Raw genomic sequence first — 27,574 nt, forward strand, 5'->3', positions numbered from 1 at the left:
TCGATATTTTTTATGGTGGCATTGGAGCGGTTTGCATGGATGATCGCTAGATGGTGTTCTTAGTAAATTAGGTAGGATGCGTTCAGAAATACTTTTAAATTACTGAATAACTGAATAAAAAATCAAATGATATGTAAATTGAAAATAGACATTATAGATTCTAGATTATAAAATTTATAAACTCAAGTAATTGTCTGGTAAGTTATATCAGACCAAAAACAGCTCTTTAGTACAGCCAAAAAGCGCACTAAGTTTTAATTAAGCTAGAAGCTACCGTGTCCATATACCGCACACAACCGAGACCCTGTAGGCTTGATGTCACTCAAATTCATATAAATATATTGATTCGAATAAATCTAAAAATAATCGATATTCGGGCATTGAGAAAAGTGTAATGAGTATTTTGAGATTAAATGTGAGAGAAATTGTCAGCCCTTTGGGGCCCTCTGAGGAAGGGGGCCCTGGGCACTGGCCCCTTGTGCCCTTATGGTAAAGACGGTACTGATTGTATCTCATCTATATGATGATATTGTTTGTTATTCATGTTCATGAAATAATTAGAAGTGGGATTTATGACCATCTTAAATTTTGTTGTATACTTTGTTAATAACTTAGTTACAGATCGGTAAAGATGTTTTAAAATGAATGTCAACGTTACTTAAATTGGTATCAGAAATTGGTTGTTATTTTTATTAACTTAGACACATTAAACTAAATAATTTACAAGGTTATTCATTAAATAAAAGTCAGCAATAACGCAATTCAAATTGCATAATTATACGTGAAATATTTGAAACCATAATTTAAAAAAACAGACAGTACGTTTGAGCGGAGTATAATATTAAGCGTAAATGTCGTCATGCACGTGTCAATAGACCTTTTGAATTCACGACTCCCCGATAGGACATGTTGAATGTATCACTATTTAATTAACATGTTTCTACTTAAAAATATATATATAATTGATGATTAAAAATGAACACAGTCTAGTCCAATCTTATTGTAAAACATTTATTTGCTTTAAGAATCTATCATGACATATACAATAATTGCTCATTAACGATTCCTTTGATCCGTAAACGTCCCACACGCATCAAGTGGCACCAGGCTATCATGTCGAGCAGGATAACATGCTACATGAAGAGCTTTCGGGATAATTTGAAGATGCAATTGCATCCACCAATGCAATGTGTGCGAATGTTTACAAACGGCGCACGCACAGTACCTGTTGGGCGGGGGGCCGAGTATCGACCGGGGCGAGGCATGCCAATTGCCAGTCCCGGCTCGGAGTTCGCGCGTATCGGACGTCTGTGGTGCCAGTGAGTGACTGAGGTGACGCTAGTGGTGTACACATAACGTCATGCTGCCTCGGCACACGCCGCATTGAACAAACGTCTACAGGTGATTATAATCTTATATTTAGAACGTTTTGTTTAGATGTTGCGGCGAAATGTTTGGGTTTGGTGCGAGATTTTTTGCCGTTTACCGCTATTTCCAGTTTATTGTTTGTAAATCTATGATTTTAAACGGTTGCGCTGTAGTTTTTTACGTAGTTGGGACAAAGGTACGGTCGTTCGATATCGTGTAATTGTTCGCGCATTTTTTTTTGTTTCTTTGGTAGAATGATTATCATTTTTTTTAATAAACCAAAAAACGTTCAAAAATCATTGTTAACATGACTTTTTCCGAATTTAATTTGCGAAGTTTGCAATTATTTTTGTGCTATTAAGATTTAAGCTAAAACGATATACTCCGGTTTTTTTAAACAAGAAAGGATTAGAAATTGCGTCACACATTTCGCCCTAGATCTTGTCCTTTTGAGGCTGTCGCGTCGATAGATAACGAAACAGGCAGTACGCGCTTGGTTACTTTGTCTAGCTGTACCGTCATCGCGAGATATTCAACGGTTTGACATGTGAATAGGTGTTTAACACATATACTATCTAATTTTAAATAGAAAATATAGTTATTAGGTGAAATGGAATGTAAAATATTATTGAGCAATGCGGCGAATTTATTTTTCAGTTCTTTGTTTCAATGTACAATAACCATGCGATAAATGGTTAAATATTAAATTCGAGATTATAATTTATTAAGATAATTGGTTTTTCACCTGGTAAACATAAACAAAAAAAAAATTCCAAAAGGAAATATATTATGGATATAGATGTAAATTGTAATCTAATTCTGGGAAATAAAATAAAAAATAATTGGTCTTAAGAAAGCCTTATTAAGCTGTAGAACCGTAGAAGGTTTTACGAGCTACGTCGTAGATGGGCTACGAAGGTCGCTACGGCGTAGAAGTTTTATCTTAAAATCATTGCTTTCTAAAGCTTTTCTAACACGAATTTACGTAGAATGCTTTATAATATTTTTACGGGGATAAAATTACTAAATAATCATTGTATATCATTTTAATTTTATAGTATTTTAAATTAGATTTTTTAACTGCCTCCTGTCTTTTTCTTGTACTTTCTAACAATTTTATTAACGATAGCTGTAGTATAAAACAATGGAAACAGATAAATATTTATTTAATTTAACAAAGTAGTACGAGGGCGGTTCAATAATTTTGATTTAGCGTGGTTTAAAGCAGAAGTTGAGTTGAATTGATTAAATTATATTATCATAACAATACCGTTTAAGTCCAATATACACGGGGCTTTATTGTTATTTAACTGAATAACAAGTCTAGTTAACCTGATGATTCGCATGTAATTTTCTTGAATTATCCCTCTTTATTAAATCGAAATAGAAAATATAATTTGCCTGAATTTGGCTCGAATTTAACTGTATTTCATATCAGTAAAATCTATTAACAAGGCCAATTAAGGACCCTCGAATTTTGGACTTTTTTATTTTTGTAATCGATTTATATTTAAGATGTAGGAAGGTCTGATAGATATTGTAAGAAATAATTAATCAAAAAATTATAATGTACTAGCTGCGCCCCATGATTTCACCCGCGTAAGTCCGTATCCCGTAGGAATATCGGGATAAAAAGTTGCCTATATGTTATTCCAGTTGTCTAGCTATCTACGTACCAAATTTCATTGCAATTGGTTCAGTAGTTTTTGCGTGAAAGAGTAACAAACAAACACACATCCTTACAAACTTTCGCGTTTATAATATTAAATATTAATAGGATTTATTGAAAATAACTGTTATATGCGTAGATATATACGTGTATGCATAAAATATGAATTCCTTCATTAATAATCACATTCACACCTCTAATTTCTAATATATGCAGTAAAATTTATCCAAACCATACCTAAGTTGTTATGCGTAATTGGCAATGACACCTATTACGATTTATTATAAAAGCGAAAGTAACTCTGTCTGTCTGTCCCTTCTTCACGCCTAAACCAGGGAACTGCTTTTGATGAAATTTGGTACAAATGTAGTTTTAACCGACAACGGAAATAGGAAATAGTTAAATAGTAGTCAAGTTTTTATCTCGGAAATTCTAAAAGAAGATGAATATTGCGGGGAAAACCTCGGGGCTGTCTGCCTTTCCTTTGACGATGCGGGCGAAGCCACGGGTTGCAAGCAAGTTTCATACGTCCCGTATCTCGTAGAGGATTATAGGGCAGTGAATATACACCTTTCGCTGATCAATTTTCTTTATGGAGAAGTAGGTTATAAACCTTCTGTGTCCTGTCAGACCGAGACTTTTATTTCGTGTCTCCCCACTGGGAATCGAAACCTTCCCCCCTGTTCTACAGTTATTAACCACTGTACCAGGGAGGTGGAAATCATACAAACTAGAGGGTATATTCTAGTATTAATTATCGGGTGATACGCCGATAGTGTGATTTGCAATGGCCGTGTGGTACGTCAATCAATAGGTAACAAATATGGACTAAAAGCCTTCGTAACAATTAACCTACAGTTTGACCTCCATTGTTCGTTTGTATATTATATATAAGTCTACTTGAATCGATGATTATTTTGACGTGAAATGTAGGTACTCGAATGTTCCGTTTGTGGAAATGTTTTATTATTAATTGGTACATTTTTTGTAGTGGTTTATGATTATCGGTATTGATAATAATGGTTTAATTAGAATTTGTAAATCAACTTCAAAATGGCGGAAGTCTTCGACTGTATTTTGGCGTCTTTTTACCTCGGAGCTTTCGAATACAAACCGATTTTGATTATTCATTTTTTATTTGAAAGGTGATGCCTCCTGTGTTCCATTGAAATTTGATCTGAACTGATTTGATTGAAATTTAAATTTATCATATTTTGTAAAATTAATTAGCTAATTATTAGTAAGTGATGGATATAATATAATCGTTACTAAAAATGTAAACAACCAAAGTTTCGCTTTAGAGAATACCATCAGAAACAATAACAACAATATTCTGCAAATTTCACTATTTCAGAACGATAAAGACTACATATTTCATTATCAAAACAAGCTAAACCCACGTTGTTTTACAAACAAAGATAAGGAAAAATACATGACAATAAATTGGAGTGGTTTATACTACCAGATAATAGTGCTGCTTCTGGAAACTTCTCAATCAAATTGAACACTATTTCCACCGCAAGGTGAAACAAACATAATTACGTCATAGCACGTGCACTGTACAGAGTACAGGCCATTCGTACGCTTTGAAACACTTTTTAAACTTTTCGACACTAAACCAGTTTCACGACTTGCTGACTAAGTCACTGACAAGGCTATCTGATAGGCTATATATCCTTGCGATTCAACACTTTTCTTTTGCTTAATAAAACTTTTTGACGTAAATTTTAATACCGACACTAGCTTCCCGCCCGCGGTTTGTTGCTACGGTTGCTACGGTTAGGCAAGATACGCAGGTTCGAATCCTGCCTCGTGATCAAATTTTTTCTATTCTTTCAAAATTTCTAATTTATAAAGCATTTCAATGCTATAAAACTAAAAATTAGATCAACAATTGATTTTTATATGTAAGAGGAATATTATAAGTCATTTAAAATGAAAAATTTGTGAATGCTAAACAGGACATATCCAGATAAACTTAGCATAATTAAAGTAAATAAATGTGATAATTGCACAGCCATGAAAATCGCATAATAAAGGTACATCAGTTTTTACATGAATGTCATCAGCAGGCAACAAATTATATAAGACGTCGGGTTTAATCAAGCAGTGAATTAGAAAAATGTAATTCCTGATTCACAGAGTATTACAGGGTATGAGAAGGGACCCAGTCAAAAATCCTCTCGACTGGAAGAAATTGAAGATTAGAATTTAAATAGAAATGGCTTTCAAAATTTAATTGTTCTTATTTTTATCATACAAATTATTCTTATAACTAGTCCAATTATATTTTCAATTATTTGTTATTACTGCACTCCTTTTTTTAATAACTAAATTTTTTTGTAATTTCGAGAGCAGTATATACTTAGAGTTTTTTGCCCTTTCAATGGATTTAAGTCACGATTTATTCTGTATAATATTGAACTTAATATTTCGTACACTATATCTAAGAAAACACTTTTTTCGTAATTAAAATTAGCTAATCATCATGTTTACCACGAACAAACGTTTCACATCGACCGATATTGAAATCTAAATATGTAACATCAATCCACAAACAACGGATAAAACAATATCCGTTATATTCTGCACCACATTTCAATTACAAAAAACTTTGCATTATTCACATTCAAAGATGTTTAATGTGCTAAATAATAATGTGCGTTAACCTTCGTGCGAGCGAAAAATGCTTGGATTTACCCCGCTTGAATAAATGCTGAATTTAATTGAATATATCCCGAATTGTATGATGCCCGATTAATTATGATCGGTATAAATGTATTTTCTTGTGTTTGATTTTACGCAAGTATTATGCATTTAGATAAAACGGTTAAATAATATTATGAATAAATCGCATTCAAAATCTGTTAAAAGGTCATTAATTTCTTTACCAAAATCTAGTTAAATAAAACATAAAAAATAAATTTTAATGTTATAGTTACCCAAATTGTGTTCCTTGCGCTTTGACAGAGTATGGAAATTATTTAACACTGGCGACCCTTATCAGGATAATAAGTTAGACTCATAAAATCATAGTATTTTCACTGATCCTTCATAAGCGTACAAAGTTTGAATTCTGCCAGTCAGTTTAAAGTGACTTATACTCGAGTCGGACACATACAAACATACAGGTGAAAATAATAATAAAAAACTGTGTTAATGAACTCATTATTAGTCAGCAGAGCTTATAGTTTTAGAAAAAATAATCTATTACAAATCGATTGAAAACTGTAAATTTCGATAGTGTATTTCATTAGTATACATTTCTGTGGGGATTCGCAATCTTATTGTCTATTATTATTATAATGCTGAAGAGTTTGTTTGAACTTCGCACTAATCTCAGGAACTACTGGTCCGATTTGAAAAATTCTTTCAGTGTTAGAGAGCCCATTTATTGAGGAAGGCTACAGGCAATGTATGTACCACGGGCGAAGCTGTGGCGGACCGCTGGTAATTACATAAAGATAGATAATGGCACCATCTGCATTCACGACTTCGTTTTACATAAAACTCTTACAGTAAATGTCTATACTATTGGTCTATCGAAATTAGACATAGCTACATTTTAAGATATGAAAGCTACCAAAGGCCTCATCAAAAAAGGTCGAAGGTCAAGTGTTATGACATCAAACAGACCTGATTATCTATTCATGACATTGTAGCTTGCGTTATGGGGCGCGATTAATGATGAAGCAATCGTAAAACACTGTTACTTGTTTTTCTAGTCGACCTACGTTTTGTTTTTTTAGTTCTTATCACAATGGAATATGCCTGGAACAGTGAAGTATAGATCAAATATTGAACTTTTTATTTCAGTAGACAATTGTGGGTAATTTTTTGTAATTGTCAGGTTTATAAAATTTTAAATGTTGAAACCAAACGCCACAAATGAGTACAAAATAAAAAAGAGCAAATAATAAATTCCTACATATTATTAAGCCATGTTTGAAAAGTAATCATATTTTTCATATATGTTATTTATGCTTAGTTTATAAAGCTGAAATAAACCAGTTTGTCGGGTTGGTTGAACGTCGTTATCTCAAAAGCCTAATTTCAGTATTTTAAAAGAAAAAACCACGATTACTAATGGAATTTGTTTTACATTTGAATTCTTATTATTCAAGGAATCCAAGGAATTGTAAAATATTTATGTGATATAGATTTTCAGTCCTTTTCTACATATACGATTTTATTGAAGAACTATTTGTGTGTTAGATAGTCCATTTGGCGACGAACGAATTAGGCTACGAACAATGGGAGCGGATCAAAAAAAACTTTTAAAAATATTCTTATTGAGAGCAGTCGAAGTTTCGTGGGTTAGCTAGTATCATATACAAAAATATCAATTCAACAGGCTAATATTATAAACAAGCCAATCTTATCAGCCCGAGTCACAGCAATAAATCGTTAAGCTAATGCAGACAGTAGCACGCTACAGACAGACTGACGTTTTCAAGTGTATGTAAATGAATACAACTCGAGTGATATAAGTTGGACTTACACACTGGGCGTACCAGCAATCATTTAAAATTATTTGCAAAAACAATGGTTCTTGAATCTTAGTTAACAGTTTGTTCAGCTTTTTTCTTTCATTATTCAAATATTTTGTGATTGAATTATCGATAAAAACGTGTTCGTCTCGGGACAGAAGTAATAAGTTAAACTAATCTTACCGTATGCATGAGAAAAAGGAAAACCAGACTGGCGCCGTAACGCGTTACGTAACGAACCGGTAGACGGTCCCATAAAAAGTAATTATTTCAATATTTAGATTTGTGCTCTTCAGGTTTAATCAAGTGTTCTATTATCGTTTTACTAACAACACTGACAGGCAAATGATCCATATAAATCTTAGTTACCTTATTTACATACGTCCATTAACAATTTGAATTCGTACATAGGTCAAATCATTGATAATAATTATATATACACTTGGTATTTGCCCCGCACAGTGAGTAGGAAGCTTATCACCCCTGATATACGCGCTAGATATAATAATACATATGTAAATAAGTCGAGTATTGAATTGCGTGCACGTTAATGTATCCTGTGGAATGGGTTAAACTGTTGGAGATGATTAATCGACTCTAATACAGTGATATCTTCTTGTTATTGACCTTTATGACGCAGTTGGTAAATATTCATAGATTTTGCTTCAATTGCTTTATCGTTGTTGCGTTTTTATCTATCTGAAGTCGTATAGTCAGTTATATTATTGATAATCACCATCATCATCATCATCAGCCCATATATGTTCCCACTGCTGGGACACAGGCCTCCTATGAGGTTCATTATTGATAATGTTTTTTAGAATTCGGAAAAGGGAAAATATCTTAAATCATTTTTAATGAAAATTTAATGATCAACATCATTAATTTTCTTTAGATTTTGTGTGTATTGTATTGTATGCTATATGAATATTTATTACAGTGACAGAGAGATTTAAGTATGCCAAATGTCTTATTTCGTCATTAGCCAGTAAGATTTTCATAAAAAAATTATGAATCGTTGTGTAAATAGCCCAGACGCCAATTTAACAGTTGATTTGAGATACAAAAATATGGATATTACTAATATTTTCTGAAAATATAGACCTATGATAAAATATATAAAATATATACCTAGACGATGTTATCGGATGTGAATAATTTGCTAGGCGAGCTTCCGGCATCCAGCGAAGTGTAAACATAAATATAGCATAATTTTATTATCTGTGCTCTGATAGGATACATTATAATGAATATTTTTTCTGTGATATTACCGAGAACTTAATTGAATTAATAAATAAGAAAAACGTAGGTATATTGAAATCCTAGTCAGGAATATTCCAAAAATCTATAAATAAAAAGAATAAAGCAAATTTGAGGGTTTTAAGAATGCTACTAAGATTGTTATTAATCCGTATTATGAATAGATTTCTTGCTTCGAACACATCAAATATTCGGATCGGAAAAGCCGCTTTCCGATCCGAATATTTATGTTTATAATATCTAATATTTATATTTATAATATAAATTAAAACTTGTCTTTTTTCGAGTATATAGATAGCATCACCAGCTTTGAGCACAGTTTCGCTTGCCGCTCTCCTTATCGATTTATTCCTTTTCTAATTTTAGGTAATTACATACACAGATTTTAGTAAGCAAATACAACCGTTCTGTATTTATCCAACCAGTGTATTTGCTGGTGTATTTATTCGTTTCCAAACAATTAATTACAAGAAACATTAATTATTTAATTACAGTCGCAATTCCAATCAAAACAGTACGATTTGGCAGAGCCCCCGCTGTTTTATTGTTCCCAAATGTTTATTGATATCCGCTGTTAATATTTAGTATCACTATTTCGGTGATTTTAGTTTACCTTCAGTGATGTATTGAAGGCACGTGAGGTGTTTTGTCGTATACGTGTGTAATATATACCAATGCATCTAGCATTGGTATATATTGCTACAAGGATATATTTTTCTGTAAAAAGTATTTTTTATTATTAGTTTTTCTTTAACAACAAATCAATTTTTGGCATTGAAAAATATAATACATATTCAGCAATTTTCAGAGAATCGGTATAAAGCATTAGGTGCGCATTCCAAAATTTAAATAAATGGTTATCAAATGTTTGGAACATTAGCCTCATATTAAGTGTTATTGATCCAAAATACTTACCCACGACTTCTAAGTTTTCACGTAAAATGGTAGCTTGGGTCAATACTATTTCTGTAAATGTCATCAGAAAAAATAAGGTTAATCTCATATTTACTTCAAAAGCAAGCAAGTTTTGACGATATAAGCTTATATTATTAGTTACAATATATAAATACTTAGTGAGGGTTTAGTTACGTACTCTTAGATGATTTCTTCTATGTTTTATATATTAATTCGGTAAATCCTATCCTACTCTTACTAATATTATAAATGCGAAAGTTTGAATGATGTGTGTGTGTTTGTTACTCTTTCATGCAAAAACTACTGAACCATTGCAATGGAATTTGGTACGTAGACAGCTGGACTGGAATTACGTATAGGCAAGTTTTTATCCCGATATTTCTGCGGGATACGGACTTACGCGGGTGAAACCGGGGGGCGCAGCTAGTTGTATTATAAAATTAAATCAATATCATTTTTAAAGTGTAAACAATTCATTGGTTGACACCAAGGTAGTTTTAGGTCATTGTCTTTAATGTTCCCTCACCAGAAAATAACCGATAGTGCATCCATGTCATAATGGAATTTAGAACAGGTTATTATGGCTATATCCATTAAAACAATTTTGTGTCTACTATTCACCGTTGAGTTGAGGAGTTCTCTCTTCGGAAGGCATTTCTGAATGCATCAGCTATGTCCTGTTGGTTTCTTATTTCTTCTTCATCAGATCAGCTTAATGGTACAAGATTATTGCATCTAAACAATTTATTTCATTTGTTGACCCCACACATTTTATTTAATTTTTAGTTACTTTTTCGTGGATTTTATTGAGATTCTATTATCCATTATGTAGTCCATAGTATATTTGTGTAGTCTTATATAAATTATGGCAGTTGTGCGCGATTTAGTTTTTGTTAAAAATAGTTATAGCAATCTAGTGTTTTGTGGGACCTAGATCTTGTTGCAATGGGTGTAAGTCCTAACAACATTATTCCATGTTTTCAGCTAGCAACGGTCGAAATAACGTCCATTACTCTTCATACTCGACAAGGTTAAGAATACAGTGGGTATTTCAAATCATTTAGCTGCAAACGAAATAGGACATTATCTGTTAACTTGGAAAGCTGGTTTCTCCTTGGCATTTTTTGTTGTACGATCAGCTGTTTTGCTCTGGTTTCTTGTGCTTTCGAAACGCGATATATTGATTCCGTAAAACTTAAAATACGAAACGAAACGACCGACGTAGTCGAATAACTTTTTTTTTAATTCAAGATTAAAAATTATCAGCCAGCGTATTATAACAGAATACATTATAGCAAAGGAACTTTCTAGAAATACAATGGTATTTTAATAACCGCTGTTAATGAGCTCCCAAGCGTAAGCATACGTTTTCGTTTTAATAAAACAAACGAAATTCATTTCACCTCTCTTAATCAGTCTGCAATATCCACTTTTGCGTTACATGTATATTAATTACAAGAAATATTTAAATACAGATACGAATATGGCGTGATTGTTTTTTAATCATTCGACACGGGAATTCATAAATTTCATAATCAGAATGCGGGTTTACATGCCGATGAAACAAATCGTGATGACTGATTGAAATTACACACAAACCGACTGCGGAAACCGTTACCGTTTTATGCGTAGACCGGGAGGCAGCTGTTCATTTGCTTACATTATCTTTTAATAATAATTTACATTTTGTTACAATAACTGGTGAAATGGCAGTGGTGAAACTATAGATAAACTATGTCAAATGAATTAATTAATTTCGCTGAAAATTAAAAAATAATAATAAAAAAATAAAAAATTCGACGTTTATTTAAATAGGTTTCACATAGTTTGGCGGGATTTGTAAACGTATATAAAATAACCCAAAAAGACCTTATGTTTATATGAAAAATATTAGATGCATAAAAAAATATGATACAGAAAAATGCTGTCTTGAGATCTTGGAACAGTATAGGCTAAAAAAATAAAAATAGTAAACATTAGAATATCTTAACATTTCGGAGGACTCCTACCCTCCAACTTAATCCACCCCCTAGCGCTTTATGTGTATACTTTACATTTACGTACTATAGCGCTTTATTTACATTAATTCAAGCCACTACAGGTGCTACGTAAGTACATAAATCCCATAAACTCATCAACGAACGCATAAAAGCGTGATCTCCAACTAATCTATTTATATTCAGTCAGTTAGCTTTATCGTCAATCAATTGTTTGTTGACTCACGCTCAGTCCTACTGCAGCGGTGCCAATATTTGTGCTTTACACTTTATAGCCAGCGAACAAGGTGGATATAAACGTAATAAAGAAAGGCATATGTAAATAGGCTGCATTGCTTTGTTTTTCGGTAAAAGGTACTTGTATGCTCTTATGTTTGTCAGTCTCCCCGCTCGCTGTAAACTGTTCGAAAGGTCGGGTTAATAATTTAATTAATAAATCGCGTTTATAATCCGTTTAAAATCTTTTATTTCTAATAAAATGTACTTGTTTAAGCCCGGAGTCTGTTTTTGTTATTATAATGCTTTATTGTACACCAAGTAAAGTAGAAGAAAACAGCATATGACTGTTTATTATACAGGCGGTCTAATCTCTATCAGACTTCAATTAACATCCAGTATTTTCAATATCACTATTATCCGACTTATTTATTTATCTACGCTAGACAATAAAAACATTTATAGGGATAGAAAATTGCTTCTATTATTTATCTTGAAGAAATTACTTCGAGCGTGTTATTTCAGTGTAAGATTAAAAAAAATTAATTTCTTTATGTATAAGATTCAAAAACCAAATTCAAGAGAAACCTACTATGCTCATTACCAAACCGATTAGCCGTATAATTTATTGCTACGAGTTTAAAATCCCTCATGACGTTTATACATAATTTTATTTGATATGAACGCTTACCAAATAATCCTTTTATTTGTAATATAAGGATAATTCTGCAATACAAATACGGTTATAACATTATTTGCAACGAAGAAGCACTGTGAGTGCGAGATGTTATCCTGAGATCAACACGGCTTAGGATAGGACGCGAATCGTGCTCCGTTTGTATGTAGGTACATAGTTATATATTTTCTATATTGTATGTGTGTTAAAGTAGCAGGGACTAGCTAGACTCAGGCCGCTGGTGGTCGGTAGTTTTGGAAGACTTTGGGGAGGCCTATGTCGAACTGTGGACGTCCTAAATTGCTGTAACGAATTATTTATAGTTTCCAATTTCAAGGAAGGAATTAATACGTGTTGTTCATCATACTTACGTCGTGGACTACGGATCGAAATGTGATAGGTATTATTGATTGAATAGAAGTTGTTTTGTAGATTAAGGACACTAAGTCTCGATATTAGAACGATATGTTATGCTTAAGTGTGTATTTTTTTTTGCATTAAACGTAAAAATTAACGGTAAAAATATACACTCGATTTCAATTATTGTTACAAACGCTTACAAAATTGTTTTTTCACCAATATACGTACGTAAATATAGCAAATGCAGCGTCATTGCGCTTTTGCGCATTAGGGAAACCGTAGCAAAAGAACTTGTAACTTATTGAGTTAAAATATTGTCTGTCCTAATGCTTTCGAATACACCTTAGCCGTGTTTACGTGTTACGTGTTTGTGTTTTTATATACGTGTACGTATCCTATCCTACTAATTCCTACTAATATTACAAAAGCAAAAGTTTGTAAGGATGTGTTTATGTTTGTTACTTTTTCACGCAAAAACTACTCAACGAATTGCAATGAAATTTGGTACGTAGATAGCTGGACAACTGGAATAACAAATAGGCAACTTTTTATTTCGATATTCCTACGGGATACGGACTTACGCTGGTAAAGCCGCGGGGCGCAGCTAGTAGTGTTACAACAATAAAAACTCAGACTAAAACGTCGTATCGACCCCCTACATGCATGCATTACGATATTGGATTCGTCAATTGTTACTCACTCTGCCAACGCTAGGCAGAATTATTTCAACACTCAATTTTCCGCGATGTTATAATATATTATACACACATTATCAAAACATATTACGCTTTAACATCTTGATGGATAGATTCACAGTCGAATTGGTTTCAACCATTCGTCGTGTAACAGCTATTCGTTGTGTAAACATGGTGTATTTATTAAAAACTAGAATGAGTGAGATATCATAAATATATGAGTAACGTAAACATTTTTATGATTTAATGCTCTAGGAATTGTGAGTCATTCGAAACTGTGTGGTTTGGGAATTTTACAGAATTTTACTAGTCGAAGTTTGGTTACATTTTAATGTCAGGGAAAGTATAAGTTTTGTTACATTGTTTTGTGTTATAATTTTTTATTTTATATCAATTTATTCAAGCAACATAGTGATTTTAGTAGTTATTTATTTAGCAACCTAACTCTTTAGTCCCCTTAAGATATCTAAACGTTTAATATATAAAAGTTTAAAATAGTGTAACGATGACAATTTATAATTCAAATCCGTCACCCACCATTTGTAATTTCGGTTTATTTTTGTAAAAAGAAACGAAAATACTAAGCTTAAGCTCCAAAAGAAAACAAATAAAGCTGGTTTTAACTGAAATAATCACATTTATTCAGAGATATATTCGGTACGTTTATCTATGTTTTTCCATGAGGATTATACGAAACAAATGCATAGTACTCCAGTGGTAAATTTCACACGGTATTGTGCTGGAAGAATTTTACGACACCAGTTTAAGTTTTAAACTAGATCAAAGTACTAAATGGTGCATTGACCCACGGTTTAGCGTGACTAATAGTGGAACTTCCAAACTTTTACTATTTCACTTGCATTATGAACTGTGAATGGAATCTCTGGATAATTCAGTCGACATACCACATAGTTTTGCTACGAATTGAAAGTTTAACTACAATGTAGAAACCGGAATTGCAGAAAACAAGTAAATTTTGTGAAAACCTTAATAACAATTCATTATTTACTGCTATTAACATAAAATTTACAAGTTACGGTCTCGAGTCCGATTAAACAATCTCCAACTAAACGACATCCATGGACATAAACAGCGCATATAAAAGATAGCAGCAATAAATAAAATATGAAGGAAGTATTGCAAACCGGTATGAGGAAGGCTCATAAATAAATATTGTTCATGTAACAGATGCTTACGAAAATAAAAGGACTACCTAATTTCGCGCCATTTTTGTGCAAATGTAACGGGTAACCAAATGACGTCATATTGCTGACCTACTTAGTTCTGAATAGGAAAATTGCTCTCGCAATCTGAAAAAAACTGAAAGACTAAAAGTATGTGAAGTTGGATACATGCCATTCTCAAAATGGCGCCAATATTGTTAGAAAGGGTCTGTAAAAGGCAAGAGAAGTAATGTCTAATGGATTATAAATGAAAGTATGCATTTATAAATATTTTTATTACTATTCGTTGGAACATGTAATTCTTGATTGAATTCGAATATTAAGGTTCCTTCCTAATATTTGAATTATATTCAAGAATCAATGAATCGTTAATTTGTTTCCAGTTGGCTAATTCATATCACTACATTGTATAAAACAAAGTCGCTGTCCCTATGACCCTATGTCCTTTTGTATGCTTAAATCTTTAAAACTACACAACGGATTTTGATAGTTTTTTTTAATAGATAGAATGATTCAAGAGGAAGTTTTATATGTATAATAACATCTATTAAACTACTCCGAATTTAACGCGTGCGAAGCCGCGAGCAAAAGTAAATTATAATGGTGGTAAAAGCTTGCATTTTATTGAAAGCAGCATAATGCATTCGGTGATTAATTAGTTACTCATAGTCATCGAATGTTTACCAGAAACAATAAGTATTACTAGAACATTATGTAAGTACCTATTGAAATTTATTTTTCACTTTCTGAAGCAAACTTCCCTCTCCGTTTGTACCTTTAAAATTGTAACTTTAAAATGTAATACCCGTTTTTGAATTAATTATCAATATAAAATCAAAAGGTGCACGTAAAATGTAAAACAAATTGACGGCTCGATACAAGAGTGAAATAAAATAGAAGATTAATCGTTTGCTAAATTAGTTTTAAGCAAAATCCATAAGCTATATTTGGACCGTTCGCGCATCCATTGTTCTCTATTTGCGGAGATTTGACGCGAGATGAGCGGATAAATCAAGCTGATTTGTTTACGTCGACGGATAGCAAACTTTACGATAATACTGCTTACAGTTAAACATGAAAATTAATCATGTGCGTATTACTTTTGTATATGCTTTTAAAGGTGCGATAAATTATGGAGTAAGTAATGCTCGTTTGGATAGGGATCACAAAGGATTTGATGATACATTCGTGATTAATGTTAACAGGAACTAATGTGGATGGACATATAACTAAATAAATCTAGATATAGTGTTTTAGTTTAATTTCTTAATTGATTTAATGGATTTTAGCCATTTTAGTTAATTATCCCGCTGAAAAGATACTTAATATAGAAACGTGAAGATTAATACATTAAAGTTTCGTACATGAAAACTTTAATGTATGAAGTTGCAAAGAAAGTGATATAAATAATCTTAAACTGTCTAGTTTTAAACACCCACCCAGCATTAAATATCATCATAGAACAAATTTTAGCCCGCATAAAAATATTCTAGATAAAACCAGAATGACACCTCATTTGAGTTAATGAGTCTTGCAAAGCTGTTAACATTGAAAACGGTCGCATTTGCAACCGCTTAAAGACCGGATAATCCGCCCCCAATCACAAAATACTCGCGTGGAGGGCAGTTAAAACAAAGTTAAATGTAACGGTTGGTCACGAATCGCTTCAGCTGGTTTTATATGGGTTTTGCGGCAGGAAATAAGTGAGTTACCACTGGTAATGATTGTGGATAGGGCAAATAATTGTTCATAATACATTAAACGGATAAGAAAACCAATAAGTCGACAATGCTAATAAATATCAATGCAATCTTAAAAAATACAGATATTTTGTGTATTTCTAAATGTATAAATTTATTCGTAAACGACATAATAACTTCAATTTAATAAACATTAAAATTCCCAAAAAACCATGATCCATGTTAAATGTTTTCGAATGTTATAAAATTTAAAACTTCTAATGACGTTTGTGTTCTAGCATTTATATATTTTGATGCTCTTATACATATAATAATATGAAATTTAAGATGCTAAATGGCCGAATTGTAATATTCGAGCTTCGAGCTGTAGATAACTTCTTTTTTTATTGCTGGTAATATAGACGAAAATCCTGTAACACGTAGATATTATAAAAATGAAACGAGTTGGTAGAACTATAATAGATAGTATAAATTAGGTAAACTATTTATATAAGATTAACATAACAATTTATACACTGTTAACGTATCGTTTCTTATAAAGTTTTCAAGTAGTTGTTGATTTGTAATCACACCAAAACATCGCAGATTCTAAATTCTAATCTATCTTATCTATAATTAATATGTTAAACTGAGGAGTTTTTGTTAGTTTGCTTTAACAACATCTCAGTTTGCATAAGCATCTCAAAAAAACATAGACCGATTTGAATGTAATTTGGTACACTGATAGTTTGAGACTTAAGAAAGGACATATAAGCCGTTTTTATGCCGGAATACCCAAGGATCGAGAACTTTGCGGGAAAAATCCGGGACTATCCATCGTTTTCGTTGACAACGCGGACGCAGCAGTGGGCAGTAAAGTTCTTAATATTTCAAGACATTTCTAGATTACTTTTTATAATATATCTAAAGTAGGATAAAAGTTGTTACAACACGCGGAAGACAGAGACGAGCGGTACAAACTGGATGAGGTCTATACCGAAGTAGACAAATTATATAGTAGACAAATCAAATAACAGCTGTAAACGCAAGAATTTATAGTCCATATGAGTGGAATATGTAGTTATAGTATTCGTAATGTAATGAAAAGTGAATGGCTAATCATTATCATTTGTTATAATAAAAAAATTAACTGAATGTTAACTCATAAACCATACTGTTTGTATATAAACGCGGGCGTCTCTGCCGCAAGGACTATTTTAGGACGCTTGCATTCCGATGACCTCTCTATTACACGCTCCGGCTATAACTACCGCTATTGCATAAAATGTAAGCCAAACAAACAAACAAACTGGGAAATTCTTTCCTGTGCTGTCTATGAGTAATTTACGAATTCGAGGTGCAATAGAGTAATTTAAAACAGTTTAGAAGTTTAAATTAAGAACAATCAATTTTATCGGTAAATAATAATATGGGTAAATGACTTGTCTAGCTTATTATATTTATAGTTATATTTTTTTGTGTATATTATTTTCCCTAATGATAAACAAATCGTATTCTAAATCAATCAAAAATATGATTGATATACAAATTATTAAAGGTTCATAAGGTAACAGATATCAACCTTAGGACCACGCAATAAAGGTCTATAGCATGGCTTAATGTAGTAAGATAAAGGCGCAGAGTAGGCACGTTACACGGCATCATGCCGGTCCATAGGATGTGCAAATTGCCCGTAAATTTGCGGCGAAGACTGACTAAACTATTAGATAAAATAGTGCCCACTTGCGTCGTGATTTCTAGAACATTTACGAACCAGTACGCTTCATGCGTTTTCAGGGAATTTTATTGGAAATATCGCTAGTTTATTCACATATTGAGGTATTATTCAGTCTTATCTAATATGGAGGTTTACAATAAGACATATAAAAAATTAACGAATGGTTGGTTGACTACGAGTATTATGGAAATATGCAGATTGTCTACACTAATATTATAAAGAGGAAAACTTTTTTTGTTTGGTTGTAATGAATAGGCTCAAAAACTACTCGAACGATTTTAAAAATTCTTTCACCATTCGAAAGCTACATTATCCACGAGTAACATAGACTATATATGTACCACGGGCGAAGCTGGGGCGAACAGCTAGTAAATTTATAAAGATACAAGCTGCTCGCCCTGGAGTCGCCCTCAGTATATATATAGCCTATGTCAGTCAGTAAGGTTGCAGCTTCCTAATGGTGAAAAATTTTTAAATTAATTCCAGTGGTTTTATTATAAAAGTTTCTTCTATGTAATATTAGTTTAGACTACGAGTACTCTTAAAGTAAAACTGCAATAATAATGCTGAATGAATAACATGACATGAATGAATACTCAAAGATGAAAAAATATATGTTTGCTTGCGGCTATAAAATTTCACATTTTGGCACATTTACAATGTCACTAGAATTATGTGGATGTATCATTGATACAGTGGGAATTGTAAATAATATTCATTTTGTATTTAAACTGTCTATTCAAGAGATATTTGTTTTTCCTTCTTTCACATAAAATATGTTTTTAACTAACGGGAAGTAGCGTTTTGTGTTATTTTTTGTACATAGATAAAAAAAATAAATAAAAAAAAATATTTTTATTTTATATTATTTCTTTTTATTATGATTATATAAGAGATACCCTGATTGTTTTTTATGTAAGAGCTGGCACCCGAGCTGGTGGCTCGCTTGAAGTAAGCGATTACCACGGCCCATAAATACAAATGCGCTGCCCGCTTTAAAGAGGCAAGGGTCAAGGAAAGGGTTGAGAAGGAATGGGAAGGGCGAGGAACAAGATACGAGTGACAGTTGGGAGTCAAATAGTTTTATGGGAATCATCATAATACGACGTATCGGTGTTTATACTACCATTGTATTATACAAAACTAGCTATTCTCCCCGGCTTCTACCGTGGTATATATGTACCCTGTGATATTAAGTGAAGTTGCAGCTATCTAATAGTGAAAGAATTTTTGATATCGGTCCAGCGGTTTTTGCGTGAAAACGTAACAAACATAATACAAAAATTTCATCTTTGTAATATTAGTTTAGTTGATTGGCAGCATGTAAACTAGATTCTAATTCCTACTAATATTATAAACGCGAATGTTTCCAAGAATGTATGAATATTTGTTAATCCTTCACGCAAAATCCTATAATGAGACCTGTTTGAAATTTGGTTCCGAGATAGATTGTAGTCTGAATTAACACAGGCTACGAGTGAAGCCGCAGGTTCCAGCTAGTCAAACATAATATGCGATAAATCAATACACATTGCCTCACGTTCCTGGTCTAATTATAAATTAATATTTCCGTAAAAACTGTGTGGGTTAACCGTAAACAGAGCATAGTTAGCGTATGATTAAACATGTAAATATTTCATTCAATGAGCGACAGTGATTTGTGTAATATTTTAAGACACGTCTTATGTGATTAGTTTAGCTAATCTCGTAGATTACGTGTATATTGGATATACATCGCTTGTTAGATATGGAAGTCTTGAGTTGATCAATTTGAGTAGTGATCTAAGCGAGTAATGTATGGTTGGAATTTGTAAGGATTCCATCGAAAGTTCTGGTGAACTTGAATAACAGTTTGCTGAAATTAGGCGATGGAGCGGCGGTAGATTAACAAATTGGTAAAATTGCGTTGGAATTGTTACAAAATAAATTTGTTCATCCATCTATGAATTCATATCAATGCATATAGATTAAAAATATTTGTTTATATATGTTTCAACATACTGTATACTTTTTTAAGGATATTTTTCCGCACAGAATAAATACTTAGCATCTAAATCTTTGCCAAAACTCATATTGTTGCTATAGGGACAGAATAACAAGTACAACTTGGGTATATCTATAGTATTTTTAGAATAGCTACTATTTATTATCTGCAGAAAGTCGTTTCCTCCCCGGTCAGTGGTGAACTACAAAGCATTATACAAGCAGATTTAAATGCCCAGGCCCAGATTCGGAATGTTACAACAAAAGCGAATGCGGCGCGTGTAGAACCGCATTGTTTGCGCCAAATAGGTTTATGTACTGCATTTGGCATTTCCAGAAGTGCTGCCCCAACCTGCCTCAATAACTAAACCACATTTTATCCGACTGGGAGAAGAAACAATGAGCATTAAATAATTACATACGTACAATCGGCAACAGCCATTAAATCGAAGAGTCAATAAATTTCTTCGATTTTACATATTTGAAATTAGCAGTCTTTTAAAGCTATTTAACGGGTTTTTTAATAGTTAGCTTAGTTTACTGTCTTGAAATTGTGAAATTGTGAACTTAACCAAATTTTAATGGGGCCACACGTGAGGCATCAGCTTTTAAATAAAAAATCATTTATCATAATCGCTTTAACCAGCCGAATGTTCTGAGCTAACAAAGCAAAAAAAAAAAAGATGATGAAGAGAAGATGATCGATGTTTTAAACTAAATCATGTCATTTTGTTTCGTATTATGATATCTAACAATAAAGATTCCACAGACCGTGTTTTCTTCAAAGGTTGTTGTCATATATATAATATATTTCATTACTATATTATTTTCATTTTGTCTTTGTAGCTCTGTTGTAATTTACTCAAGTCCCGTGTCACCTAGTGGGGTATGGGGGTGATGATATACATCGGTTTCACTTATCGAGGTGATCAGCCATCCGCATTCTGGTAGATCGAGTCATTTTTTGTATATCGGGAACTACCGGGAATCGAATCCAGGACCCCTCGGTTCTACGCTCACGCATTTACCACTGTACCAAGGAGGCGGTTTTTTCCAACATTAAACTTTGATTAAATATTATTTTGCGTTAAATATCTCTAATAAAGTTTTGATTACTCAAAGGTATTTGAGAAACAGCTTGGTTTATATATAATTAATCAGAATTCCTGCAACATTTAATAAAAGACAAATAATTATTCCTCAGTTATTATTAACGTTCCTCTTTTAAGATTTCCGCATTACATGCCGTAAAACATAATTAGGTCACATACAAAGGAAATGAGTGGAATATAAACGAGATATTTAGTTAATTTTGTTTGCGTATTTTCACGAATACGTTGTTACGCAAAGTCAAAAATCTCATTAATTTCATATCCCGCGCAATTCTCGGAATGTTAATATTTTACACGGGCTTGCGTTATGCCACTATCTTGATTTAAACATTACCTCGCTTGGCAAAACGGTTTGTTTGAGGTTTTTATGTTTTACAAATTCATTCACATATAAAACAGAAAACAATGTAATAAAGCTTCAATGACATCCCCTTTATATTGTTATGCATGCTCCATTTCATCTTCACATAAATAAACGGTTCCTAAATAAGAAACAAGAAATTGGGCAATCGCAATATCAGATATTATACGATCCACCAGGCGCCCATAAGTAGGTGAGCATGTCACAAGGGGAAAAGGAAAAGATTACTTCCACGCAATCGCGCACGGCTACTAAAATAAACCTGTTTGATATTTATTTTATCCTAGTATCAATTTAATCGGGATAAAGAGCATCGCACTTTTAATACACGTATGGAAGCAGAAATATCTCTCTCTTTATATATCTCTAAATATCTCTGCTTTGGAGTATTTACCGCACTAAGGTAGGATTCATTCATTTGAAACTAATTGGTAATGTAATTTACCAATTTCACACTTCTTAGGTAGTGTTATAAAACGTTAAATTACTCTCTCTCAAAGCAAACTTTTTTAAATTCATGGAATGTTTGAATTGTTTTCAACATGTGAACCATCAAATATTCAAATCAAATATTTTATTAAATCAAAAAAAAAATCAAATGCAATAGCATTAAAGATCTAATTCCTCCCACGTCAATAATATCATTATAAACATACACTGACATAAAGTACTCTTCGCAGTTCTTAAATCTAGACCGTATTCTAGCCTATACCCACCTATCATTAAAATCCAGCACTAACATTACACGATCATTATCCACTGTTCCATTTCAAAAGCGTTTTATTCACTCGCACATATGAATATGCCAGTGTTTAAATTCTAGGTCACAATATAGGGCGTGGCGGTACTAGCCTAGATTTATTTATTGTTCAATCGATAACAGGAAGTTTGATGACGCAAACATATATACAGAAACGTCTGTTGTTTTGTTATACAAACCTCTTCCTCCTTGCTTAATTCTTTATATTACTTCTATAAATAAGAAAGTTTGTGTGTGTGTGTTGTATGAATTGTGTGAATGTTCCTTGAAGTTTTAGTTTTTTTAGATACAAATATGAACTATGTTGATTGATTTTGGTATACAAGTACCCAGCGGGCCGACCAGAGACAGCTGGAACTAGATCAATCATTGAATCACTAAATACAATAAAAAATATGAACCTAGAATATTTTCGTTTTAAGTCGGTTAAGTTCCATCCCTATGTCTATCCTTAAATGCATAGATATTTAAAACTACGCGTTACGTTTTGATGCGGGTTTGTCAATCCACACATTTCTCAACATGCATAATTTTATACGTTCAAAAATTTTCAATTTACATACTCAAGATTCAGAATATGACTGAATTTAACTTCTTCGCTTCTGTTTACACTTTAAAGTGTGTTCTTGTGTGTGTTTAAAACACAAAACACATTATAATAGGATACTACTAAAACCAATTACGACGAGAAAAACGTTGCTGTAACAATAAGTACTGTCATATAACTTTTACAACCCCGTTAATGTTAATTTGCGCAGTGAAATGTGACCCGGAGAATAAACAAAACAGAAATTCATTACGTCGGTCGTGTCGTATATAAATGGATATGTTTGATGAACAATGCGTATTATAATTTATTTTTCTTCATTAAAATACCACATTAGATTTGTTTTGATATTTTTCGGCGTATAAACCTAAGAGGTATGGTAGGTATGTTGATGAAACTGTAATGATTTGAATTCATTCATTACAATTTTGCATGTTTTTCCAGTATCGGTATTCAATATCATTATTATATGTATATACTTCTTTATTTGGCACATTCTGTAGTGAATAAAATAGTGGCCTAATGGATTCTAAATTGAATGATGTTACTAGATTAGAAGTGAAAACTTTTAGCCGCGTTGAGCTGGTAGGGACAATTTCATGGGTTTGCGTCACCGATATCCTCATGTTGTTAAATTTCAATTTTTATTGCTAAAAATCTCAAGTTAAAAGGTTTCATATGTATCGGTAATCGCTGTGCCGCTTTTATAGAGGGCCAACTGGTTAGTACGTCTGCGACCAGCCTGTGCTTCGCCTATTGATTACCGATCACCCACGCCCATGGATATTAATTGCGTATTTGGGGTCTCTGTAGATGTGTCGCTTTTAAGGCGAAAATATGTGCGATAGGGACAGAAAAATAGATTAGAAAGAATGAGGAAAACAAAACGGGCCCCCGCACTATATAACCATTATAAAAAGCAGGTGTAGTAGAATTACAGATGTAATATTTACCCATAGGCTTTCAATTTGAAGGCCTAAAAATGTTGTTGAAATTTTTAATGTAACACGGTCTTGTCTGATTGTGTTCTCAATGAATCCTAAAACGATATACAAAAATAAGAAGACAATAAATCGTATGGTAATAAAATACAAGTCATTATAAGCAGTTAGACCGGTTGCAACACAGACCGAACAGATGCTTACAGTTTCAGTAATTGGAGCATATGATTCATAACTTTTACAGATCTCATTTTGTTTAATACTTATATTCAATTGTATTTTTGTTCCCGATTTCCGCGTAGTTTTAAAGTTTTATTGGGACGGAAAGTTTCTTCATTCGGTCAATAGACAACATTACATTTTGAAGTTTTTACAAAATTGATTTTACACTGCTAAGAATCGTATTTAAGATAGCTTTTTACACCCATTAACAAGATAGTGTTTGTATATTATCTTATTTAATTTTATTTCGTTATTTATTCATAGAAGTAAATCACCTTTCTATAAAACAACCGACGACTTTTCTTTGGGACACAAATTAACCAAGCAGGAATAGGACTTTAAAATCAATGATCTGAGTTCAAAATTCAGATTTACTTACTGTGGCATCTAGTAACGATAAATTTAAAATTAAATAATGTGTCCAAACAAAAATTGGGGAGGTACTAATTTAGATTCTATCATGAGACTAAATAACAATCATTTCCTATGAAACACAAAAAGACTCACGTCAATCGGTTGGAGACACACACAGTAATCAAGTATTTAAGGCAAAAAATAATTTCGCTGAATTGTGAACCTCAATTTTTGTGTACGTCGGTTTAAAATAAAGTTCAAACAAGTTTATTTATGTGATTAATAGAAATAATAAGACACCACCATCATTCGTAATTTTCTGTAACGTTTTCTCGCCTTAACCACTGACATCTTTGATATTTGATAAGGATGTCATCTTTGCAACCAAAACCGTAAAATAAACCCTAATTTTCGGGAAATTCAAAAGCTCTTCGCATAATCATATCTTATCTGTCAGGTGGTTATGGCATAAGGTTGCAGGCGATAACCGCAGCAGTACATAGAGCACTGCCAACCAAATGTAAATGATTAACTCGGTAAGATATCAATCTGGCTGCGGGCCAAAACTTACCACCTGTAGTTGACATCTGTCTGGCGATACTAAACAACTAATGTGCAGGAAAATCGCTTGTGACAATTTATTATAGAAATATAACGAAATCGCTTCTTAGTAGGTTAAATAAGACAGGATGATGTTTTGATTTATGACACTTAAAACGACTTCAGTTAGATGTATTATGAATAGTGCATTTGTCCTTGTATTGACTTGATTGACTATTGCACATAATATAACTCTAGTATTCCGCCCGCGGCTTACTTTCTTGCTTGGTTTTCCCACCATGTTTCCGGGATGTTTCCCCACCGTTTTTTCGGGATAAAATCAATCCTGTACCAAATTTCATCCTAATTGGTTTAGTTAAGGCGTAAAGGAAAGACCGAGGGATAGAGTTATTTTCGCATTTATTATATTAGTTTGTAAAAACACGATTAATTTTATAACTTATCTAAACAATGGCTTGAACCATTCCAATGCCGAGTTATCTCAGTAACATTTAAGACTAAATCCTTCTCTCGTATTTACGGCTTAACATCATCCACATTATCATCTAACAATTACTTTAAGCATCTATTATTAACGTCGGTAAACCTGTATCTGTATCTGTAATCATTGGTGATTTTACATCCGGTTATGAATACAAAATAAATAACTCCAACGGATGACTGTTTGATCGCGTCAAGTGCAATATAAGTGGGAATTGAGGACCCTTCCTGACGCTCGAGCGACACTCGCCGAGATAAAAGATGTAACTGCTCAGAATTGCTAGATTTGTCTTTGTTATATTTTTTGGGAGCTACCCCTGATGATCTTTTTCAGTTGTCCTCTTGTAACATAAAAATCTTATAAGAAATATTGTTAAAGTGTGTGCAATTATGAGCCCTTTAACTGGTGTATATATTGGGAAATGAATAACAGCCAATATGTATAATATAATATGTTCTTTAAAACTGGTCTTAGCAAATATTATGAATTTAGAAAATAAGCTTGTGTTGAAAGGATGGAAGGTGAATTTTTCCATTCTCGAAAAAGGAGGGTACTGTTTGTCCAGTCTACGCGACTGTCCTACAGGTAAGGCCCCAAATGATGTTGTCAGAAAGTTCTATATATTCTTAAGGACTGGAAAATTTTCGCTTGCGCGAGCCAGAGATGAGTATCTCTAAAAGCTCGTAGTTTGGAATCTGGATAATCTAAAAGGATATTTTTTATCTCGTATCCAATCAAAGTTTCTGCAGTGCAATGACATAACATTTTAGCACTTAAAAATAACGAATAAAACATCGCAGTCAGTACTTCTTAAATAATATTATACATAGTTTAAAAATTTCCAACCAGGCGAACTCTCTCTATTAAATAGAAAAGTAATGTAGAATATAAAATGCGATATATCGTTTGTCACTTCTTACAAGTTGACAATAATGATATCCTATAAAATCCCGTCCACTCGTTGTATGAGCAATATAAATAAATGCAATTGAGTATTTCCAATAAACTCGTTATATTTTTCCAGTTTTCCAGCGTAGTTGTACAAAGTAAAGAGGTCTTAGAGCGAACAAAAGCTGTGTAATATAATAGACACTGCCACAAGCGCTATTACGTTCCTCGTTATATGAAGAGACGCGACCCTTGCGTTGTTGCTTCACTTTTAACTACCCTTTTTATTTATCCGAGACTGTTGTCAACATTATTGTTGGTATTTTATAGATGTATATGCTTCATATAATTTTACATATTTTCATAAATTATTTCTATGATATTGGACTTGTCGAACGTTGCTGAAACACTTGTGTGAGATAAAGTTGTTATTATTACTGTCCTATTTTATGTATGTGTATGACAACATGACGATGTGCGATTATTAAATACATATTAGAATTCTTTATAATGTTAAGCGTAGTAACTGCTAGATTGAAATTAAAACATAATTGGGATGAACATACATTAAATTGAACTTTAATATATTTGCTTGAAACTTCGGAGACATTTAATTTTCCATGTTTATTGTATATCAAAGTAGTGATCAGAAATATAAAGGGACAGTTGAATGTCTTCGATAGATGTAATTGTAATTTATAAATCGCGGCACGGCACGGGCACGGGTCGGCGGACTCCGCTAAGGCGTGCGGCAACCCGCGCCTGGGGCCGCTCGTCGCTGCGCACCGCAAATGAGCCGCATTTGCGGCGCGTGACAACTCGCTCACCCGTGCCCGTGCTTGCAGGATGCATGCGGTCGGCCTCCACTCCGCGCTCGCCATCCGCCGCGAGCGCAAGCGGCGCGCGGAGCAGCAGCGCGCCAGAGAGCGACGCTACTCGCTGCAGTCTTCTGAATCGGGCGTCACATCCCCCCACTGCTCCACCGGCAGCCTCGAACGCAGACGCTACAGGAAGTCCGGCACGGCTGACAATGAAGTCGTCTCCTCCGTTGGCATGCTCCATCTTGGAGTCGTTTTCCTCGTCTTAGGACTATTTCTTGTTGCTTCCGGGTGGCTCC

At 33.1% G+C, this 27,574-nt stretch overlaps 2 protein-coding genes across 3 annotated transcripts in view; both read left to right on the top strand.

Annotated features, from left to right (window-relative positions):
• The first annotated feature begins 1,277 nt into the window (after window positions 1-1,277).
• LOC119832656 overlaps window positions 1,278-27,574 on the top strand; it is a 44,143-nt gene continuing 17,846 nt past the window's right edge. For both annotated transcript variants that reach the window (XM_038356359.1, XM_038356360.1), the window contains exon 1: window positions 1,278-1,401. The gene's annotated coding sequence lies outside the window, so the exon portion shown is untranslated. The remainder of the gene's footprint in view (window positions 1,402-27,574) is intronic.
• LOC119832515 overlaps window positions 27,304-27,574 on the top strand; it is a 1,890-nt gene continuing 1,619 nt past the window's right edge. Inside the window, exon 1 of the mRNA XM_038356176.1 lies at window positions 27,304-27,508. Coding sequence (XP_038212104.1) covers window positions 27,304-27,508 — 205 coding nt within the window. The remainder of the gene's footprint in view (window positions 27,509-27,574) is intronic.

Source organism: Zerene cesonia, chromosome 15, assembly GCF_012273895.1.
Source record: "Zerene cesonia ecotype Mississippi chromosome 15, Zerene_cesonia_1.1, whole genome shotgun sequence".
Lineage (NCBI taxonomy): Eukaryota > Metazoa > Arthropoda > Insecta > Lepidoptera > Pieridae > Zerene > Zerene cesonia.